Source organism: Nymphaea colorata, chromosome 7 (genome assembly GCF_008831285.2).
Source record: "Nymphaea colorata isolate Beijing-Zhang1983 chromosome 7, ASM883128v2, whole genome shotgun sequence".
NCBI classification, from domain to species: Eukaryota; Viridiplantae; Streptophyta; class Magnoliopsida; order Nymphaeales; family Nymphaeaceae; genus Nymphaea; species Nymphaea colorata.
The window spans coordinates 7,085,983-7,106,957 of NC_045144.1; the positions used below are offsets into that span (position 1 = coordinate 7,085,983).

The 20,975-nt window shown below is 36.7% G+C and overlaps 1 protein-coding gene across 2 annotated transcripts; it reads left to right on the top strand.

Moving 5' to 3' along the window:
- Positions 1–17,425: 17,425 nt before the first annotated feature.
- LOC116257329 (uncharacterized) lies at positions 17,426–20,897 on the top strand. Of its 2 annotated transcripts, XM_031633945.2 has the most exons (3): positions 17,426–17,669; positions 19,992–20,161; positions 20,618–20,897. In XM_031633945.2, the coding sequence occupies exons 1-3, from the start codon at positions 17,449–17,451 to the stop codon at positions 20,620–20,622; spliced, it is 396 nt and encodes a 131-aa protein (XP_031489805.1). In that variant the 5' UTR covers positions 17,426–17,448; the 3' UTR covers positions 20,623–20,897. The 2 variants fall into 2 exon arrangements, with proteins under 2 accessions (XP_031489805.1, XP_049934686.1); XM_050078729.1 differs by lacking the exon at positions 20,618–20,897 and having other exon boundaries at positions 17,428–17,669; positions 19,992–20,297.
- Positions 20,898–20,975: the final 78 nt, after the last annotated feature.

Here is a 20,975-nt window from a genome sequence, read left to right on the forward strand (position 1 = left end):
GTCATCTTATAAAGAAAAATCGGTCCATTCGTTGATTTGGTAGGATGATCTTCATGATCGGATGTCTATCTTCGTCCGTGTACTTGCGAGCGACGTGGCTCTTCCCATTACACACACACTGCGCTTACCCCAAAAGCAAGATTCAAGTAAATATTAGGAGTCAAATGACAAAAAAAATTATGAATATAGAAAAAGAAAATGGAGTGTTTCTGTAACACCCAAAGAGTTCGATGTTAAAATTACGTGGCTGTTTACTTGGGCTGCAAATTAAATGTTGGTAAGCGTGACACTATATACATCATATCATATGTCATATATACATGATGGTATATATATATACATAATAACATATCATATAGTAACATATACAACTATATACAATATATATGTTATACATATATAACATATATAGTATATACTATATACAAGTATAACATATATATACTATACATGTTATATGTAGTATATCCGTACTTACAATATATACATGTTACTATACGTGTTGATATGTAATATATATTATGACATAAGAACATATATATGTACTTAAATATGAACGTATACATATTATACATTATATGTTAATGTATACTATATATGTATCTATAGCATTATACTATATATATATATATATATATATATATATATATATATTGAGGGATATACCACAGGTTCATCAACGCCTCAGAGCGTTTTATGTCGAAAAGAGTTTTAAAAAACAAATAAATAAATTATTTTTGTAACATGGGTGAAAAATACTCTTCAATAAAACAAACCAAAACAAAAATTACCTCCAACGAGGGAAAAAAAAAAAACCCCACGTGTGTTCAGGCTGACATGTTTACTCCAAAATTGATGAAAGTTGCTGCCTAAATGTTGATATTAATTTACCTGCACGCTTAGGTAGTTATTTCACACTATAGCTATAGCGTCTGTTCCAATAGTCAGTTGTTTGAATTAAGTCCCAAATTAGTTTATCACTTTTTAAGAAGCACAGTAAACTTTAGTAATATAATCGAACAATAGTAAATTCTATATAACAAGCTAATACATGTCAATCATGTACAACATGAAATACATATTCAGTTTGTGCAATATGTACATGATCTTACATATATAAGTATGTATAAGAGAGGAATACGTACTACGAATACCAATTCAGACCAAAAATGTCAAAGTCAATTAGTAATTTGATAGAAGTATCTCATGGTTTTCATCAAATATTCAAGTAGATATCAGATTTGTATGACATTTGAATCCTATTGCATGTAAAAGCTCAGATATTAATGTTTTGTTTTTTATATCCAAATATGGTCCTGATTGAGTCAAATTAAGCAAAATTGGAATGGTTATACATGTACAGTAATGCCAATTAATCCCAAACTTAATCTAATACAATATTGGCATGCTCATTATGAACAAAAGATATGTATTACATACGAACAAGCCTTTGCGACCCAATTAAGCGGATGGAGTGAAGCAGTCCTAGTCATACTAAGGAAGTCAAAATATCCGATTTGGATTAGATATTCAACTGAACTGTTCTAGAAAAATAATATGTGGAGAAATTAACACCTGATTAAGAGATCGCATCGATCCGGATTTAAGAGATGACATCTGATTATATTTAATTTGGATATATATATATATATATATATATATATCCCCTATCAGATTCAGATTTGGATTGGATTTAGTTTTAAACAAATATCATATATCCTATGCTCTTACATGTTGAAAATCAAATTCAGATTCAGATGTAAATGTAAAAATCAGATATGGATGGGATTCAAATTATGATATCGAATTTCAGATTCAAATTCAGATACAACTTTTCCTGATTCATATTTAAATTCGAACATGTAAACACCTGAAACAGTGAATATGGTTAGGAGTATATCGGATTCGAACACGATCCATTGACATCCCCTCTTCATACTCATGCTGGTCAAACATGAAATTAGAATGAATTTTGCTTGGTGAGCTGCTTTTTACTGGTTACAAATGACCACTGGAAGAGCAAAGCTTGAGAAGTTAGCTCGGCTCGGCTAATTTCCAAACCCTCGAGCTCACTTATCGATTCAACTTCCCTATAAGATGACTTAAAGTAGTGACTTAAGACCACGAGTGATGTTTGTAAGTTGGTTTCCCCTTTATGTAGAATCCCGTTTTAGCTCCTGAAGCCCAAACTACTCTTTTTCATCAATTATTTGCTCCACTTCCATTAATTTTGGGCCCTACATGTCTCTTGGCCTACCCATGTCTTGCCTTTTTCACTCATTGAATGGGGAACAAGAAAGAACTATTTCTTGATTCCACTTCTTATCCATCACGCTTCAATCTTAATCGATGTTATAATTCAGTCCAAGCAGGTTGGCTTGTGATTGCTAATCGCTATCCTTGAGTCAGACTCCCACTACAACCATCTCTTTCGAGATTAGATTTGGCTCTAATAGGTTTTATTGTCCAATGGGGACAAATTTACATGTGTCTTGTTGGATCTTTACGGAATATCAGCCCCGAGGATTGTAGCGCGACCGGCTCGGGTCAGCAGCCATGCACTAGGCAGCTGGTCCCTGGTTCGAATCGCAATTAGGGCGGTACTCTCCTCATGTGCCATGGGTAAGGGTACGCAGCAATGTACAACTTAAAGTACGGTGCGGGTGCATACACCTGGCATTGACACAGCTCTAGAACTTTAGGTGGATAAAAGAAAGGGGCTTTGGTCTTCCCTCGGGTGTTAGAATTAGCCTCCCGCTCACCTGATCTTTGGAGAATATCGCACCTTGGTTCGGTTATACAAGAATGTACTGAAGAAAGCATGAGCCAGACCCGGAAAAAACCATGCCGCTTCTTAAAGAATCATGGACCTCTTAATCTGAACTTGAACTGGATTCAGATTTTCAATTGGATCACTTTAGAAGAATCATGCCCCGCACTTCGATGTCGAATCCATGACAGGACTCTAAATCTCTTTCCATGCTAAGATCAGATCTTATCCAATTGGCAAAGCTTTTAGGAATCTATCCAGAGAGTTCGCTTTCAATAATTGTTTGATCTGCTTTAGTTAATTACCTTTTATTTTTCTAAAGAATCTTGTGGGTAGTGCAATCTTATACCAGAACAGTTTGCTCCAGTTCTTTCTTCATTCCCTGTCCACAACTTCAACTAAAATCATGAAGGGAAACAAAATTTACATTAATGTTTTTAATCAGGAAAACATAAAAATATTGTCAAAGTGTTATGGAACATTTTCGGTCCCTATTCTCTAAAAAAAAAAAACACTAAATCTAATTTGTTTACGTCTCTTTTGATGGTCTAATAATTTCCACTTTTTTATGGAAAATTTTAAGGAGAATGTAGCCAGTTTTGTTTTCGGGGTCCAAAATCCAAAAGGGCAAAAAATGGGGTCTTCATCTTTATTTGATCTTTTGTAATGATGAGCCAGAGGGCCATAGCATAACGGTGAAGCTCGGCCGCCAGTTTGATTCTTATGAATGCTATTTTTCTGAACTGCAAAAAGTAGCATGCATTACTCTTAAGTTGAAGGTAATAACTGTAAGTTCATTCAGGTCCCAAAGCACCTCTAGATCGAGTGACAAGAGAAAGGAGAGATGACTTTGGCTTCTTCAAGATATCCCCTGCTTGCTTTCTAGTACCAGAATTCAACATCTTCTCAAAGAATACCTACGCTATCAAAGACTTACTCAGCTTATGATGCCAAGTCCCAAGGTCCTATAAATGGAAAAATAACCAAACTATCCAAAGATCTTCCTTTCGCAAATTAATTTTTAAAAATATCAAATGTAATTTTTTTTTTTGGGAAAAGTTTAACTAAATATCATTTAAGAGTTCAAATTCCATTCTTGATACATAATGGAAATACCTTGAAGAGACCAAAGCCCTTTTTCCTTTAGAGGGTCAGACAACAAGAGAGATTAAAGATGAATATTGTTAGTTCCCTGAGTGGGGTTCTCAGGACTGTTTTAGATAACACTGGCTCCAGCACCAGCTTTCTATGAGTGATCCTCCAATTTAACGGCCCTAGCAAGGACTGCTTTAAATATTATCCATGATGGGGTTAGGTCGGTCAGGACAAGGGCAGAACAAATGGTGGCCGGAGATTTGCCTCCCAAACACATGATGTATACAATGATCACTGTCATTGCATCATGCACCAATGTGGGTCCAATTAACTTTAAAGCTGTTTATATATTAAAAAAAAAAATTTAACCATGTCTGGAAATGTTAAAAAAATGCAGGCTTGTTTGTTTCATTCAAAAAGCCGAGCTTGGTGCCTAAAGGGGCACAACTTAACTGGTTGGGTTAGAGGCTTGTAAAAGGTATGTCTCTAGTTCAATTCTCGTGGACGCTATGTTTCTGTGTCTTAAGGTGGTATTGCGCGGCATCCAAGTTGAACGGTGTCCCGTTTTATCACTGACACCGACGCAACTCAAGACCCCGAAAGCAAGAAAAATGAAGGGGCTTTCGGGCTTCGCTTCGGTCCGTAGAATTGACCCTCTCACTCACCCGAAAAGCAAAGCTTAGTTATCCGATGCAAGGGAACCCTCGTCTTGGCCAATTCGATATATGAAACTGATCATGCAATCTCCTGACTGCCGAATCGGTTGAGCAACAAATATACATCCGATGGGGGGCATTTTTGTAATTTTGTATAAAGGAGCGTACGTTTTATACATTTTAAATTTTTTTACAATCCTTCCTTATCCTTTAAGAAAAAAAGGAAAAAAAAAACTTCTTTTGATTATTTTAATGAGGGTATAAACTTAGGAATGTGGATTGGATTTGAATTGTATATCAAGTACAATCCGGCCCGATGATAAGGCCGGAGGCGCAGTCTAATTAAGATAAAAGATATATTTTTTAATACAATTTAATGTATAAATATTAATTCATTATAACAAAATATATAGAATTATATCATTTATAAATAAAATAATAATTAAAAATATGCTATTAAAGCCGAGTAGTATATTCACAATTTTTAGAGGGGCCAAACAGTGTGCTTTTCAAAATGTTTAGGAGTGCCAAACTAAAGACTTTCAAAATATTAGGTGGTAAATTTTAGTTTTTCAAAAAATGAAAGAGAGAAGCATGGCCCCTGCCGCCCCTCTAACTCCATCCCTGTACATCTGACCAAGTTGAATGACGGGCTCAGATGAGCAATTGCTTCAAAAAGTCAGATTAGAAAAGATTTAACTAATCAGATTGATTTCGGATTTGGTTCTAGATAAACATTATCTCCAATTTAGATTTGAATTCAGTTTTAAATGAATATATTATATCCAATATCCAGACATTTTACAGTTTTAAATTCTCTTCTCAATGTATCATACTGTGGTTTGGGTAGACATTAATGAAAAGGCAGATTCAAATTTGGATATGAATTTGAAAGTTTGATTCAAACCAGATTCAGGTCACGAATATGAATAAACAAATTTGGATATGTAAATTTTGTATTTATTTATATTCGAATCCAAATATGTGAAAATATTGATAAATTGGATATGGTAAAAGATAAACCTTATTGGAATCTAATCTAATAGGTTACCTTGGGAAGTTCTCTTACATCTCGCGTGTTTATGAAAGCATCATTGAGAGACTTTGAATTTGCATCAAAAACCAGTTGTCTCACCACGCATGCATGCACATGCATTATGGAAGTGCAAGTACGCACGTGCATTGATGGGTGTCTTTCCCAACAAGTTCTATCTAGATCTTAATCAGGAAAGGAGAAACAAAGAAACAAATTTGGATTTCGGATTTGAAATTGAAATCCATTGGCTATAATTTGCGCTTGGAGAAGGATATAAACAGTTATTCAAATTTCAGTGTTAACTTTTGCATCTAGATACACATGAGTTTGATTTTAAAGAATGTGTGTGTTTTTTACTTTGGTTTAAATTGGAGTGAATAATTTAAATTTGGGTTTTTCCAGGTCCATCTGAGTATGAATCTAAACACAATGATAGGAGCACTATGTGAATAGACTATAAAAGGGTCGTTTGGCAATAGAAACAGTACAATACTCTTCTAGCCTCTACTTATGTGTAGTGGGACTCAACTTTAGTGGTTGGTCTTCTAGACCTCGTACCACATTAGGGAGTCCATAGTACGCACCCACCTACCAGTATAGGGAGTCCATAGTACGCACCCACCTACCAGTATAGGGAGTCCATAGTACGCACCCACCTACCAGTATAGTAGCACAAGTAGCTTTCGTATTAGGCACCAGATTAGCTGTCATGCCTAAATCCTACCCAAAGATTAAGGTAGATCTATAAAACATTTTGTTATAATGTTTGCTGAATTTATCTAAACTTTGGAGCAGATTCATGAAACAATAACATTCATAAAACAATAACAAGTTGTTACTGTTGTCAAATCGCCCCAAACATATTGTGTTTGTTTACCACAAAACATTTAGGATCATCAAACAAATCAAGAGGCTACTAGTAGAATTCATTGTTTGTTGTTGTAGTATGCATGTGTGTGTACAGATTTGAGCTATGATTTTTTTCTTGGGCCAAATTAAAATTTTCGAACTTTTAATGTATAAAATTTGATTTTTCGAAATCTCAAGGGTGCCATGGCAGCATTGTGCCCCCTGGCTCCGCCCCTGTATATATGCATGTACACATGTACAACCGTAGCCCTACTTGTCTTGTTGATTCATGGTGTCTTTGAGACATTTCAACCACTTAGTCCATATGCTAGGTATTATAGAAAGCCCCGCTGCAGACAAAATCGCAAAAGATATAAGTTCACGTGTCACCACCGTGGAGAAGTTAGAAGCCAAGGTATCCAAAGCTGAAGAATAGAAGAAAAGAAGATAGCAACCATGCATGGAAAGTTCTCGTCAAGAAAGACAGGAAGGAAGCGACATAGAATTAGAATCAGCATCTCTCATTCAATTAGTGGAGGCCCTTCAACCACTTAATAAAGCAAAATCACTCCATCGGTGGAGCTGCCATCTCCACCTTGTCTTTGAGATTTCTTGGATCCGGCTATTTTCCATATGAGTCCTAGTGAAAATTCTGTCTGCAATTATTATCGCGTTAGTTTATATCCCTCCTGTGTTTCTATGGCAGATGAAACGTACCTTGGCTTAATTCAAAACCTCACCACGAACTTCCAAAGGATTATTGAAAATCAAGTTTTAAAGTTCCTACCATTAAGGGGCATGTAAAAAGACATGTTTTTACTTTGACTCCCCTAGGTAGGTATCAGTAAGGTGCGGTACCCAAGTTGGATGGTACACTATTATTGTAATACCTGAAAAAATTTAGTCTCGTGTGCAGTACCCAAGTTGGACGGTACATCATTAGTGTAACACCAAAAATCTAGTCTCATGCTGAAGATTTTGAGAGATCTTCAAGAGCTTATAAAGGAGGTTGTTAAAGTAGTTGATTATCTTGATTTATAGTCTTTTTTAAGCTGAAACCATAACTGTTAGGGTGCAGGTTGTGATTCGTTGGCCCAAGGACCCAAGCCTGAGAGTGGGTCTGGTCGTTACAATGATATCAAAGCTAGATTCAAACACTTGGACCTGAGGTCCCACATGCGTGTGTCTTAAGCGAGGTAAATTGTAACGCCTCAAAAGTTTAGTTTGATATTGAACATTTTGAGATATCTTGACATATAAAGGGGGTTTGTTAAAGTAGTTTGTTGTCCTGGTTTTTAACATTTTTTGAGCTGAAACAAAAACTGCTAGGGGGTATATTGGGATCCGCCAGATTAAGGGTCTGAGTTGGGTCAAGTCATTAAAGTTGCCAACACTGACACCGATGCAACCCAAAACCTTGGAGACAGGAGAAATTGAGGGGTTCTTAGGGTCTCTTTTTCAAGTGACTTCTATTAGTAGCTAATTACTAAACCCAGGTGTAATTTTACCTTCTTATCTAGAGTTTATCTTATATAGGATTGTTAGTTCTGTAAATTAATTAAATAAGATTGTAGAATACTGTATGGACTTTATGGATCTATCCAAAAAAAAAATCATAACCTTGTACAAAAAAAAATACATTGTTTACCTTTGGCCCAAAAAGTTACACAGCATTTATCCATTTGTTGAAAATCATAATAGAAATATCTGAATGTAATTGGTGTATATAAAATTTATGAGAATGAGAACTCTTCTCTAAGAGATTTTTCAAATTGGTGCACTTGGTTTGGCTGTATCTAGAGATGAACTCTCATACTTTGTGGGTGACTAACTATTATTTTTGCATATAGTTTCTTTTATTCAAATTTGAAGTATTTGAACATTTTAAAGAGCTCAATAGTCACTACAATATCATTAGCTCCAAAAAAAAGTCAGTAAAAGGGAGGGGGTGCCAGGGCCACCAAAATTCGGGCATTTGATTGCCCTGGATCTAAAATACTTGGAGTTCAAAACTCATGAATTTAAGATCAAAACCCCCTTCTCCCTCCCTCTTCCCGGATCTTAAGTGTTCGACCTTTTTTTCAATGTAACAATGTATGGCTCCTAAGCGGAACATAAAATCTTTTGTTTGATAAATCTTAAATTTTGACATGCATCTTTTGTCACATGAACAAAAACATGTTACCCAAAGGATTTTACTGCTTTGACATCGTGAAAATTGCCAATAATGGTGGTACAGCTAATACTTTAATAGCGGAATGTGCGCTTTCCCCTTCACCGGCATGAAAAATAAGTCGGAAATTTTTTTTTTTCAAAAAAAATCACAGAAAATAGAACCAATGACTTTATAAACAAGCGACAGTAAGTGGGGCGAAATACGTATCAATCAAGAATCACACAAATAATGCATCAGTGAAGATCCTGAACAGAGCACGGTGCATTCTTCATGTCAGAGAAATACTTCATCAACTTTGAATGGCACGCCAGGATTGCGCCGCTATTAGTCAATATTCGTTGGTGCTTTTGTTGCGTATTTGAAATATTCAATAATGCAGTAAAAGCATCACAGAACAAGTAGATGCAATGAATAAGAAACAATCTCAGTTTTTTTTTTTTTAATTCAGTTCAGCAGTTAATAAAATAAAAAGAAAAAGTGTAAACTAATATTAGATTATCTTTTTTTAACTGGTTTTTCTCTCATCCGTCAATCTGAAAAAGATAAAGAGCAGAGATTGTCATTTGTCAATCTAACATTTAAGTATCTAACACCTGAATTTTTCTCTTTTCTTTCTCTTTATCTATATAATATGTATGTATGTATGTATATTCCATTGTCAATTTGCTTTGATCATTCAAATTTCAAGCATTAACATTAGCAAAGCTTCTGGCGCTTAACCAACATGTGTGTGTGTATATATATATATATATATATGTGTGTGATGCACTAGCACGAGTAGTATATTCAATCTATTCTTGTTGCCCTCAAATTGGCACATACATAAAACATGGCATTTCAAGGTCACCGACAATGACTAATTGAACTTGGCAGCTAAAGAATGACAACTCTCTCTCTCTCTCTCTCTCTCTCTTTCACACACACAGACATACGCACATGAATCCTTGGTGAGTACCATGGCCAAATGGCAACTGGCATATAGTAGCAAAAGAATATGATTGTTCATTGGAAGCAAGGGAACATAGATAGTCTCTGTACCTAACATCGAAAGAGGCTCCCAATTATTCAAGCTAAGTTTGATGGTGCTACGTTGCTTTCAATCTCTTTCGACTTCCATGTTTTGAGTCCTCGAGGAGCGACCGACCGAAAAGAATGCATGATCACTCGATGGTTGCCTCAAAGAATAGAGAGCTTTCGTGGGCAACGTGGCTCTTCCTATTACACTTACTGTGCTCCCCAATGAAACCTTTGGAAATTGATGAAAATGATCCACTTTATGGTTGCATGTAGGCTTATAGGCTGCTGAGATTTCCATCAATGTCACTTACTAGCCCAATAATATCATCTAGATGAGTTTTCGTTGTTGATGTTAGTATATCTTTTGACGGAGCAAGTTCGTCCATTAACATGCCTATCATCCGCCACCTACATGTGAGCGATGTGGCTCTTCCTATTACACTTACTATGCTCCCTGTTTTCGATGAGTAGAAGAAATATCTCATCACCTTCTTCCCCTCCCTCTCATCCTTGCCTCTAAGGGCCAGGCTTGGGTCAGAGTCCCTTGGAACAGGGCGCAGCAGAGGGTGAGCCCCATCGTGCCCATACACTAAGCAACGACTGGGCCTAAGTCCCCCGGAACAGGGCGCCGGGACTCCGAGAGGGTGAGACCCGTTGTGCCTGAACACCTGAGCGACGGACTGGGTCCGAGTCCCGCGGAGCAGGGTGCCAGAGAGGGTGAAAGCCCTGTCATGTAAAATCGTCATTTTCAGCACTGAAAGTAAACATTTTCATGATTTCTTAGCTTTTGGCCTTGGGCCTACATGTTTCATGTGATACCCATGTCTTGCGCTTTTCACTCACCTAGTGGGAAACAAGAAAGAACTGTTTCTTGATTGCACTTCTTAACCGATTTCCAGCTTGGTGTTAGATTCAGATCCAGCAGCTTGGTTCTTGATTGTTCGGCTAGAACCTAACTCACATGGGTCCAAGTACACGTATGAAGATAATGATGTGGGTACGGCAGTTTTTGAATATATATATATATGCCCACACTCATACATACATATGCTAAGTACCACAAAAAAAAGAAATTTAGAATATAAGTAACATTTAAATAAACAAGTAATATAAGTATATATATATATATATACATACACACACACACTCATACATACATATGCTAAGTACCACAAAAATATATATATATATATATAAGTAACATTTAAATAAACAAGTAATATAAGTAAAAAAAGTACATGTTAGTGACCAATAACATAGAAAAAACATAATGAAAATTAAGTTGGAAATAAGGTAAATCAAGTAAAAATGAGCAGTTTAGATTAATTTCAATCCAAAAAGTGCTTAGGTGTGTCGAAGTGTCTGCTTTGTTGTGTCGATACAGTGACACAGATGCAGGGACTTTATTGAAGTACCAGCGTGACTTTGGATGGAACCCTGTACCTCTGGATCCGGATTTGGATTTAACAGGTATTAATGTCAGATAGGGAAACATGTGTGCATGTCCTATCAGATCTTGTATACAATATCAAATCTGGATCTGATCATATAGAGATCTGATCACAATACAAGTTTTCATGGTTTCTTTACGTTGATTCATATTGGACTTGCCCTAGGTTCAGATTTTCTGTGGAGTTTCTAATAATCATGCCTAGCTAGTAGTTCTTCACCAAATATGATCAGCCATTATAGGTCCAGGTTCTTACATAACTGTTCATGCTAAGATCAGATCTCATCAGATCCAATGCAATGTGTTCTATCCGGTTTGGTTGGCAATGCTTTCTTCTCATAGAAAGTAAGGCGTTGTTCCTTGGGCTGCACATGGGCCAAGTCAAGCTCGAGTTGCACCGGCTCTATCTCAACTCGATGCAGAAAGCTAGAGTGGAGCTCGACAGAACAAGCTCGAACTCGACTGGACAATAAAATGTCAAGTTCAAACTCGACTGGTTTAATTCATTTACATTAAGGATGTCTCCTTTCGCTTAACTCGTTTAACTTGATTAACTCATGTAGTTGCTACTTGTTTAGTTATTTTCTTATTATAATTTAATATTCATTGTTTAGTTGAGCTGATTTGAGTTCTTACAACTCGAACTTGATTCGTTTAACATTTCAAGCATATATTTGAACTCAATCTTGACTCATTTATAAATGAGTCAAGTTTTAACAAGCGAGTACAATCGAGTTCGAGTCTAATTTTAAACAAGCGAGTTCAGTCGAGCTCGAGCTGGCTCGACAAGTTGTGCAGCACTAGTTGTCCCCTGTCTCAGTCTCTTTTTGCCTTTCTAGGTCCATCCAGAGGTCGCCCACTACAATCATGCATCATATTTCTGTAATATATTGATGTAGTTCAAACAAGCATCAAATCCAATCTCATAAAATGGGTTAATTTGCATGATTTATGTACCTAAGGAGTTGGATAATTGCAATTGAGACAATTTCTGATATCATTAATAAAAATTAGCGCGGAATTTTATCACGACATAATGTGTGAGACAACCTCAAATATTCCTACTACTTCATCCATTCATTCTTTTCAATATATGAAAAAGTTGTTAGCACATGATTATGAACGTGAACAAGACTTTGTTAACATTGACCATAACTATTTAAATTTTTCTATTTAGTGGTCTAATTCCCAAAGTTCCAATTTTTTCCAAATAAAACGATGATTGTGAAAGAAGCCTTCATACATAATCTTTCTGTGAAATTATCAAGATCAATACTTATAAAATTGTGGAAATAGTTATCAAAAAAAAAATTGTTGAATTTACTAACCATATAGAAAACCAAAAAATGAATATGGAATGGTGATTTTTCAAAATAAATGTGCTTAGCTTCTACCTGCAGCAACGGTTGCTTGTATGTTTCTTAACTAATTGATCGCTTAATATTTCAGATTTTCACACAGCTGGTTGGACTGACTTTCTAGTGAAAGTACAAAGTCAGTTCTATTCTCATGGGTGCTACTCGGCTACTCCTCTAGACTACAAATGAAAGATATATGACACTGCAGATAGGGGAAAATGAGGAGCGGCTTTGAGCACTTCAAGATATCTCCCCCCAGTGTATTTACCAGATCAAAAAGGGACAAAAAAACAAAAATGCAACATGTCCAAAGACTATTGAAAATGTTTTATATATATATATATATATATATACACTTATTTATTTGTTTGTTTATTTATTATTTATTTATTTATTTATTTATTTGGCTAGGTGGGGTTAGACAGAACTGTTTTAGATAAGATTGGAGATAAACAGGGTCCAGCACCAACTTCTTATTAGTCCTCTAAAATTCGACCGGAATGCCCATTTAATGGGCCCTAGGGCTGCTTGGCTTGTTTATAACTAGGTCACATGGATTAACATTGGTGGATAGACTTTTCCTTTTGAAGACATATAACATGATACCGATTAATATTCATTAATGTCGTTGGTTGATGTAACAATATTAATCATCAGTTCAAACTTGAGGCCCCTTACGTACAACCTCACCTACAAACAGTAAGCATGTCCGGAAAATAATTATGAAACTTGTTTGATTATGATAAAAAATAACCATGGTTAGGTCTCCGACCAATGAAGCTGGTTCCGCGAAACCCGGGATTATGTCAAATTGGATCTTATAATTAGCCTGCATGCATCTGCTCGCTACCAATTTCATTGGTGAAGAAAAAAGATCTAGGAATTGAACCGAGTATCAAGTACTTTCTTTTCTGCTATAAAAGCACACTATGTCTGGTGGGCCTTACAATACCTTAAGACTGAGCATCAAGCCGAGTACCCGACAAAATTTCAGGACTGTCAGGCACCTGGCCCGAGTTGGGCTGGGCCCGGGCTGTGAAAAATGGCATCGAGCCGGCCAGATAACATCTCGGGCTGGGACCTCTCCATTTGAGAAGTAATTATAGAAATGATGGAACCCACTATTGAGCCAATCCAATTAGTGTAACCTCTTTCAAGAATGTATGAATGAAGGAGACTCACTCAAAGAACCTAAACACTTCTTCACTTAGTTTAGGAAAATGCTTCAAATCTAACGAGTGAACTTCCATACTCTGTCCAAGCATGTTTTTGGAACAACATACTACTGAAAAGCTTCCCTAATATTTCAAATGTAGTTTAGTTGTTGGAGTTTCATTTTCATGATACCCTTCAAGAAGGAATGACTGAATGAGAAGGCCTGCACAACGAGTCAAGCCAGCTCGAGCTCGACTCACACTCGCTTGTCTAAACTCAACTCCTACTTGAGTCCTTCATAAACAAGTTGAGTTAGAGTTCAAATGTATGATCAAAATGTTAAACGAGTCGAGTTCGAGTCGTAAGAATAAGAACTCAACTTGCTTAAACTCGATGCGACTCAACTACATAATAAATGTTGAATTATAATGAGAAAATAGTTAAGTGAATAGCAATTAAGCGAGTTAATTGAGTTAAACAAGGTAACAAGTTAAACAAGTCAAAAGAAATGAGCTATGCTTAACATAAACAAGTTAAATGAGTTGAGTTCGAGCTTGGCATTGTATTGTCGAATCGAGCTCGAGCTTGTTCTAACAAACTTGAGTTTTTTTTAGTTAAGTCGAGCTCGAGCTTGTTCTAACAAACTTGAGTTTTTTTTAGTTAAGTCGAGCTCGAAGTGGCCCAACTTAAGCTCGACTCACCTCATGCGCATCCCTACTGATGGACCCTAACATCTAAGCCTTACAAGAACAACACTACGAGAATGTTCAATTTGCGTGATGGCAGTTTTGGGACCTGATTCATGGTCTACTACTTGACACCTTTCAAATATAGCTTGCTCTATTGGCGTAGCAAAAAATCTTGGTCAGGAGGGCACATAAGTGATTAGTTGAGAGGCGACATGGGGGAGGCAAATGAAGGCTTATGTAGGCATGTGTGGGCAATTGCCCACACAATCCTATGTAATTGACTTATGTATATGTTAATATATACCTCATAGTTAGTTATGTATTTACTTATTGGATAAGTTACATTGATTTCAAGTATAAGTGCCCCTCATTCAAAAGTTCCTAGCTCAAAGAGATCTTGGGGTATGGATCTGAATTCTACAGTTCTCAAATTCCTCACATACTTTTGGTGAATCCCTGTGAAGCCAAGCCATTTTCAACTGCGACTGATGATAATTTCTCATGGTTACAATTCCTGAGAAGATTAGGAAGTGGTTCTCTCATTTGATGTCTAAATTTACCTGGGAATTCATTTCCTAGAAATCTTGGACCCACAGTACCTTGCATGTCTCGACTTATGGAAGCATTCATTGGCAGGAAGTTTCCTCAAGGGAAATATTTGTGCATTGTTCAATGGCTCGGCACACATGCATGCTCAAGCCTTATGCACGTACAAGCTACACGAACGTACATTGGGTGGGGGCTTTCATTCTCAACGATATCCATTTAGATCCTAGTTTACCAAGAAACGATAACACTTTTGTTGATTTAGAGTACCTTGGATCCATTTGCAGAGCTCAGGACTACAATTTTCCTGGTTGGAAAGAGATACCAACTAGTGGGGGAGCCATTATTTTCAAGTGCGGAGTAACTAGAGATTTCAATAAATCCAATTTGAATCTCATACCCGACTGAAACATTTCGAATAAATCGGATATGGAAAAATATCCGATTTCACCTATGGACGAATATGCAAGCACTAGCAATGAGATTCCCCAAAATCTTCCTAAGAATAGCTAGGACTGTGAGAAGTTAACATCCTATTAAGAAATTACATTAGTTTGGATATAAAAAACGATATCCGATCACATTCTGATTTACATAAATATCCAATTGGATTCGGATTTGGATCGGATTTAGTTTTAAATAAATATCCTATATTCAGTATCCTTGATTTTGTAAGTCGGTTCTTAGCATATGATAATGTGGTTTAAGTTTGGTTTAAAATTTGGATTCGGGGTCCGATGTCAATTTGGATTGTAAAAATCGGATTTAGATTTGTACCTGGGTATGACTTTACTTCGTTCGTATTGGAATCCGAATATATGAGTATCAAAAAAACCGGATGTAGTTAAGGGTACATCTGATTCAAATCCGATTTATTGACATCGTTAGGTGAAACCTATATGTAGTTCAATTTAAGAGATGTTGCAATGGGGGGTTTAAACCCATCTTACCTCTTTCGACCAAAAGTCACAATTTCCATGGAGCCCATTTTCCCAATTAGACGTATTGTTTCCCCTGCAAATGAAATGGTCGGGCTGGATGCCTGAATGACCAAAATACCCTTACAGGCAAAAAAAATGAAGGGCACCCTTATAAGCCCAAAATGGGAAAATGATAAAAAAAATTATTTTCAAAAAGGATGAAAATGTCATTGTGAGGAGCATTGATCGATGCTAAGCACCCCCACAGTGCTCTACATTGCTTCAACCTTGGAGCAAAGTATGTGCTCAATTGAGGGTGTCAATATATCAATTTTGAATCGAATTTGACAAAACTGATCCAAAAACACTGGATATGGAAAAAAAATTAATATATGATTAAAAAATTGGATCAAATTTGGACTTAAGAAATGACATTCGCTCGTATTCAAATTCAGATTTGAACATATAAGTCGGATTCGGATATGGATTTGGATCGAATTTATCCTTAGACAAATAGCCTATATCTAATGCTCTTACATTTTGAAAATTGACAAAATTTGGATTTAGATATGAATATAAAAATCAGATTCGGATTGTGAAATCGAATTTTAGTTTTGGATTTGGATATGACTTTTCTTTATTTGTATTAAAATTTGAATATGTGAATATCCGAAAAAAGAGGATATGATTAAGGGCACTGATCCATTCACATCCCTATGCTCAATTCATCAATACTAAAAGCCCCAAGTTCAGTTGTGTCTAAAGTTGGAATGCAAACTCTAGCTGCTCATTACCAGCTGCCTCTCAGCCTTTGATTGGCTCCAATTTAACTATGTTCATTTTGTAGCATTCAAATTAAGGTGATTAGGCAAACATGCCAGCCACAAACTTGATGTATTGGCCTTGGTAAGGGGAGCTAGCTTATGTGTGTGTTTGGTACTGTGTAGTCTTCAAGTGTTATGAAATAATTTAGTCTAGATAAGTGGCTGGAGGTTTTTTGGCTTCAAAGGTCTGAATGTTTGAACCTGAATTTGATAATTTACCAAAGCAAAATCAATCGATTAGCCATATTTTGAAGCACGGGGAGGTTTGGAAAAATAATCAATTAAATTCAGATTATTAATGTTGACTAATTCCAATACTGTTTGGCCTGAACTTAGTCATGAATAAGAACTTGAATTTAGATACAATAAAAAGTCATTTAGCAGTAAGAATACTTTGTGAGTGTTTCAGATTCTTGAATTTAGATACAATAAAAAGTCATTTAGCAGTAGGAATACTTTGTGAGTGTTTCATGAATCTGAAAGACATTTGTTGTGGTATTCATCAATAAATTCATGTAATACTTATTCTAATACTTTATGAATATGTCTCAATCTTTAACTTTCATAGTAATACACTTTCATAGCATTATTGCTGCCAAATAACCTCTAAGTATTAAATTTATAATGGACCAGATTCAGATTCGGTTTCAATTTGACCATTTAAGAACCAAATTAGCAAATCTTCTTTTCAAAACAAGCCAATCTTCTTTTCAAAACAAGATTTGTGAAGAAACAACTCAGTTTTCATATCATCAAAGCACACCCTAAACCGGGTTTTATAGGTAAAGTTTCGAAGCTGCCACACAAACCCTCTTAAAAGGAAGTTAGGGTGTGCGTTTTAAATCGGGCCGACTTGATTCGGCAGGAACAGTTGGATTCGCCATATCGTTCTGCACAAGGAATAAAAATGGCGCGAAAATCAGAAGATATTTATGGGGCAAGGTTCTGGATAAAGGTCTGGGGGGAGAGGGCTTCCGTTCCGCCACAGAGAGGGGAGAGGTATTACCAACGAGTGATGGAGGGCATGACGGAGAGCGAGGTAGCAGGGCTGGGTGTCGGCGCCCTTCTATTTCTGGCCACCATGGCCGCTCCCAAGGTCGACGCCTTCATCGCGTCTTCCCAGAGGAGGTAGAACCTTCATCTTCAATCATTTTCTTCTCCTTTTTGTTTTACCTGGTTGTTGGGAAAATGATGTTTCGAATTTTAAAATTTCAGATGAACATAAACGGTCTCGCCTCTCAATTCTCTTGTTTGAATCCACTTTGAGAGTTCAAATCGTCTTGTCTCAAATTGTTTTGGTTTTTGTTACTTAAAATTGAAACATCCGACGAATTCACTGTCTAAAATTTTCCACCTCCGCCTCTCTAGGTAGGAGGTCTAATTCTGGGGACCTCCTACGATAGTGGGGAACTCTAATTATAGGTGGCAACTATCGAGGGTCCCCTTCTATCCTTTTTTTTCTTCCTTCCTTACCTCTTGTCCTCATTCTTGTTTCCTCGCTTCCTCTTGTCCTGCCTCTCTCCTCCTCCTCTAGCTTATGCGTTATAGAAGGACTTTCTCTGATGATGTCAGTTATATGGCTTCTGTACCAGTGGTGCCACATTGAAGTTGTTTTCTTGGCTTAACATATTATGTGGTTTTTGCTTTGTTACTTGAGTTTAAGGAACCTTCTTGACGCTACTGGAGATGTAGGCCAAGTCAGGGCCATATTCATTGTGTAAAATGAATTTAACTGGGACACGTGTATAAGTCATATGTATGGAGCTTGAATCGGCGCGTTCAACTTGTAATTTCTGTGTGAGGTGAACTTGGGATTAAGCATGCTGATAAGGCGAAATTCGCCAACACTAGACGGCTTGTCTTGGATATCAGAATATAAGTCTTCTTGAATCAGTATGACATGTTGAGATTGGCTTCCCTTCTCTAAACATTTAGACTATTTGGTATGTGATCTAGGAGAAGGTACTTGACATTATTTGGGAATGTAGAACATCTAGCCAGGACCATCTGGTAGAAAACCTTTTGTCAAGTATGAAATATAATATGTGTGATACCCTTGAAGTTTGCATAGTTTCAAATTAGACTTGAATCAATTTTTTGGGCAAGTATGAAACCATCAGATCTTGCCATGTGGCGGTCCAATATATCCTATTGTTCAAGAAAGATTAGAACTGCCTAGTCGAGCATTGTTTCTATTTCTTAGCGAGCCGCACTTACGGTCAAAATTCCACTTCAAATTTTTGCTAGAAATTTGACCAAAGATGACTTTGCATGCAATACTTCATACACATTTTGGTTGCTGGGTATAACTCTCTTGTCTTGATAGAATCAAATTGCATATGAATTCTTCAAGGACGTTGATTGCACACTGGGCAAATTTGATGCCTTCAAAGAATGAATCTTCACTCGATGGGCATGTATAAAGAACTCAAAAAGGTTATATAACGGATAGCTTGAAAAAAGTGGTAATTTTCCTATACCAAGTGACAAGTTTGGGCCACTTCTGATATTTGAAGTAGTTGCCATATCTGATGCAGGTAGAGCTTAGTAGACTTTCATTAGATCATTTTTGTGTGAGTATCATACCAGTTTGGTGTTAGCATGTATGCTTGCGAATTGACTCTAGAACATTTTGAGTTGATCCCTTCTGCCTAAATGAGTATTGCTTTCTTTGGAGCCAAAGCATATTTAGAATGTTTAACCGCTACCATTCGATGGTAACAGTGGTGCTAAAATCTCTACCCATATATTATGATGAGTATTCCTCTAAAAGAATGGATGCATATGAAACCAGAAGCTTCATCAATACAAAAAAATATGCTATTTTGACCTTTTATGCTGGTTAGAAAATTGAGTTGAATCAGAAAAGAGAAAAAAGTTCATACTGACATCCTGAGCCTTGCCGCCTTATCGTGTCAGTATACAAAATGAGCAAATTAAGTTCTATTTTAACACCATCAGGATTCTTCTTGACCACAAAGTAGTGAAAGCTGAAGGATACTCTATCATTCAGCAACTATGTAGTCAAAAGCATGCATAGGTGGCTGAGAGGCCACTTTCTGGACTAGGATGTAGTACCTAAGCATCCAATTTTAGAGGTTTAAAGAAGTTTCTTTTCTCCTTTCTTCTTCTTCTTCTTCTTCTTCTTCTTCTTCTTCTTCTTCTTCTTCTTCTTCTTCTTCTCTTTATTTCTTCCTTTTACTGTTTTTGACCTTCCTAGGCATCACCTAATTCCTCTGGAAGGTCCATGGCCTAGCCCAACCTAGCGGTTTTGACTACATAATTCCGCAAGAGCTCCCAGTTTTGCTTTTCCATATCAGCACACCTGAGTGCTTAGTGACTGAATGACACATGATGCATCAGAGATTCATGTTTTTGCTTCAGTTTCATGGGAATGAAGGCAACAAAAAATAGTTCCAGATATTGATCCTTGCTTCATGCTATGTGCAGCTCTTTAGGTATGTGCACGAGATGTGGTGATCTTAAAGTAATTGCATGTTCAACATGTAGAGGACAGGGTTTGGTTCAGGCAGGGTCCTTCAGTATGGTCAATGATATCTTAGGACCACTTGGAAATACAGCCTCAGAATCAAAGCCTTGTCCTGGTTGTTCAGCCAGAGGTCATCTACCTTGCCCTAATTGTTCAAAGAACATTTGACATTCATCAGATTATGTTAATATTTATAGTAAGATGTACATTAACATCGGTCTTCAACTTTAAGAAGCGCATAAAATGCGTCTGGAATTTGTGCACTACGATAGCTTATTACTAGTGTGGTGCTGCTTCCAATGGTCTTTGATGTTCACCGTGCTCTTAATGGGTTTTCTTGAAAGAAATATGAGGAACGGATTCATCTTCTCTCCAACTTGAATATCTCAAAAGAATTGAGTTTCTGATAATATTGTGAAATGAACACATTAAATGTACATGGTTTGATCACCATCCATGACTGATAGGCAAGGTGAACAAGGCCATAGACAGACGCCAAGTCAATTTTTAATCTCTCTCTCTCTCACTCTCACTAACACACACGCCACGCGTATGCTTTATTAAGTTGACCAGCATATTTTTACAGGTTGATATTGTAATCTGTACTCAATATGAGACACAGTCGTGGTGACCCAGCCCTCAATGGAAGTGCTGAATGGTTCAGATGCTATTCCTATATGGTTGGTTGAGCGGCTGACAAACTAACACTCTTTTATATGGCTTCTGTATGTCTCATATTGTTATTTATTTCTCAGTGATGTTCAGAACTTACTCTCTATCTAGAGCTTTGAGGCGAGAAATAAATCCTATTGTACAAAATTAAGGATGCCGTGTTGTTTAATAATATATTTCATTGTTCGTGATAAGCCTAGCTACATTCCGTGTAGACGGGTCATCTTTTGTGGTTTAAAGTTTTCCCGATTTGTGTGTTTGTAATTTTGCAT

Coding starts and splice junctions, on each gene's coding strand:
- LOC116257329 (XM_050078729.1), top strand. CDS start 17,449: ATGGCGCGAAAATCAGAAGATATTTATGGGGCAAGGTTCTGGATAAAG. Junction 17,670..19,991: donor ATCGCGTCTTCCCAGAGGAG/GTAGAACCTTCA, acceptor TGCTATGTGCAG/CTCTTTAGGTATGTGCACGA.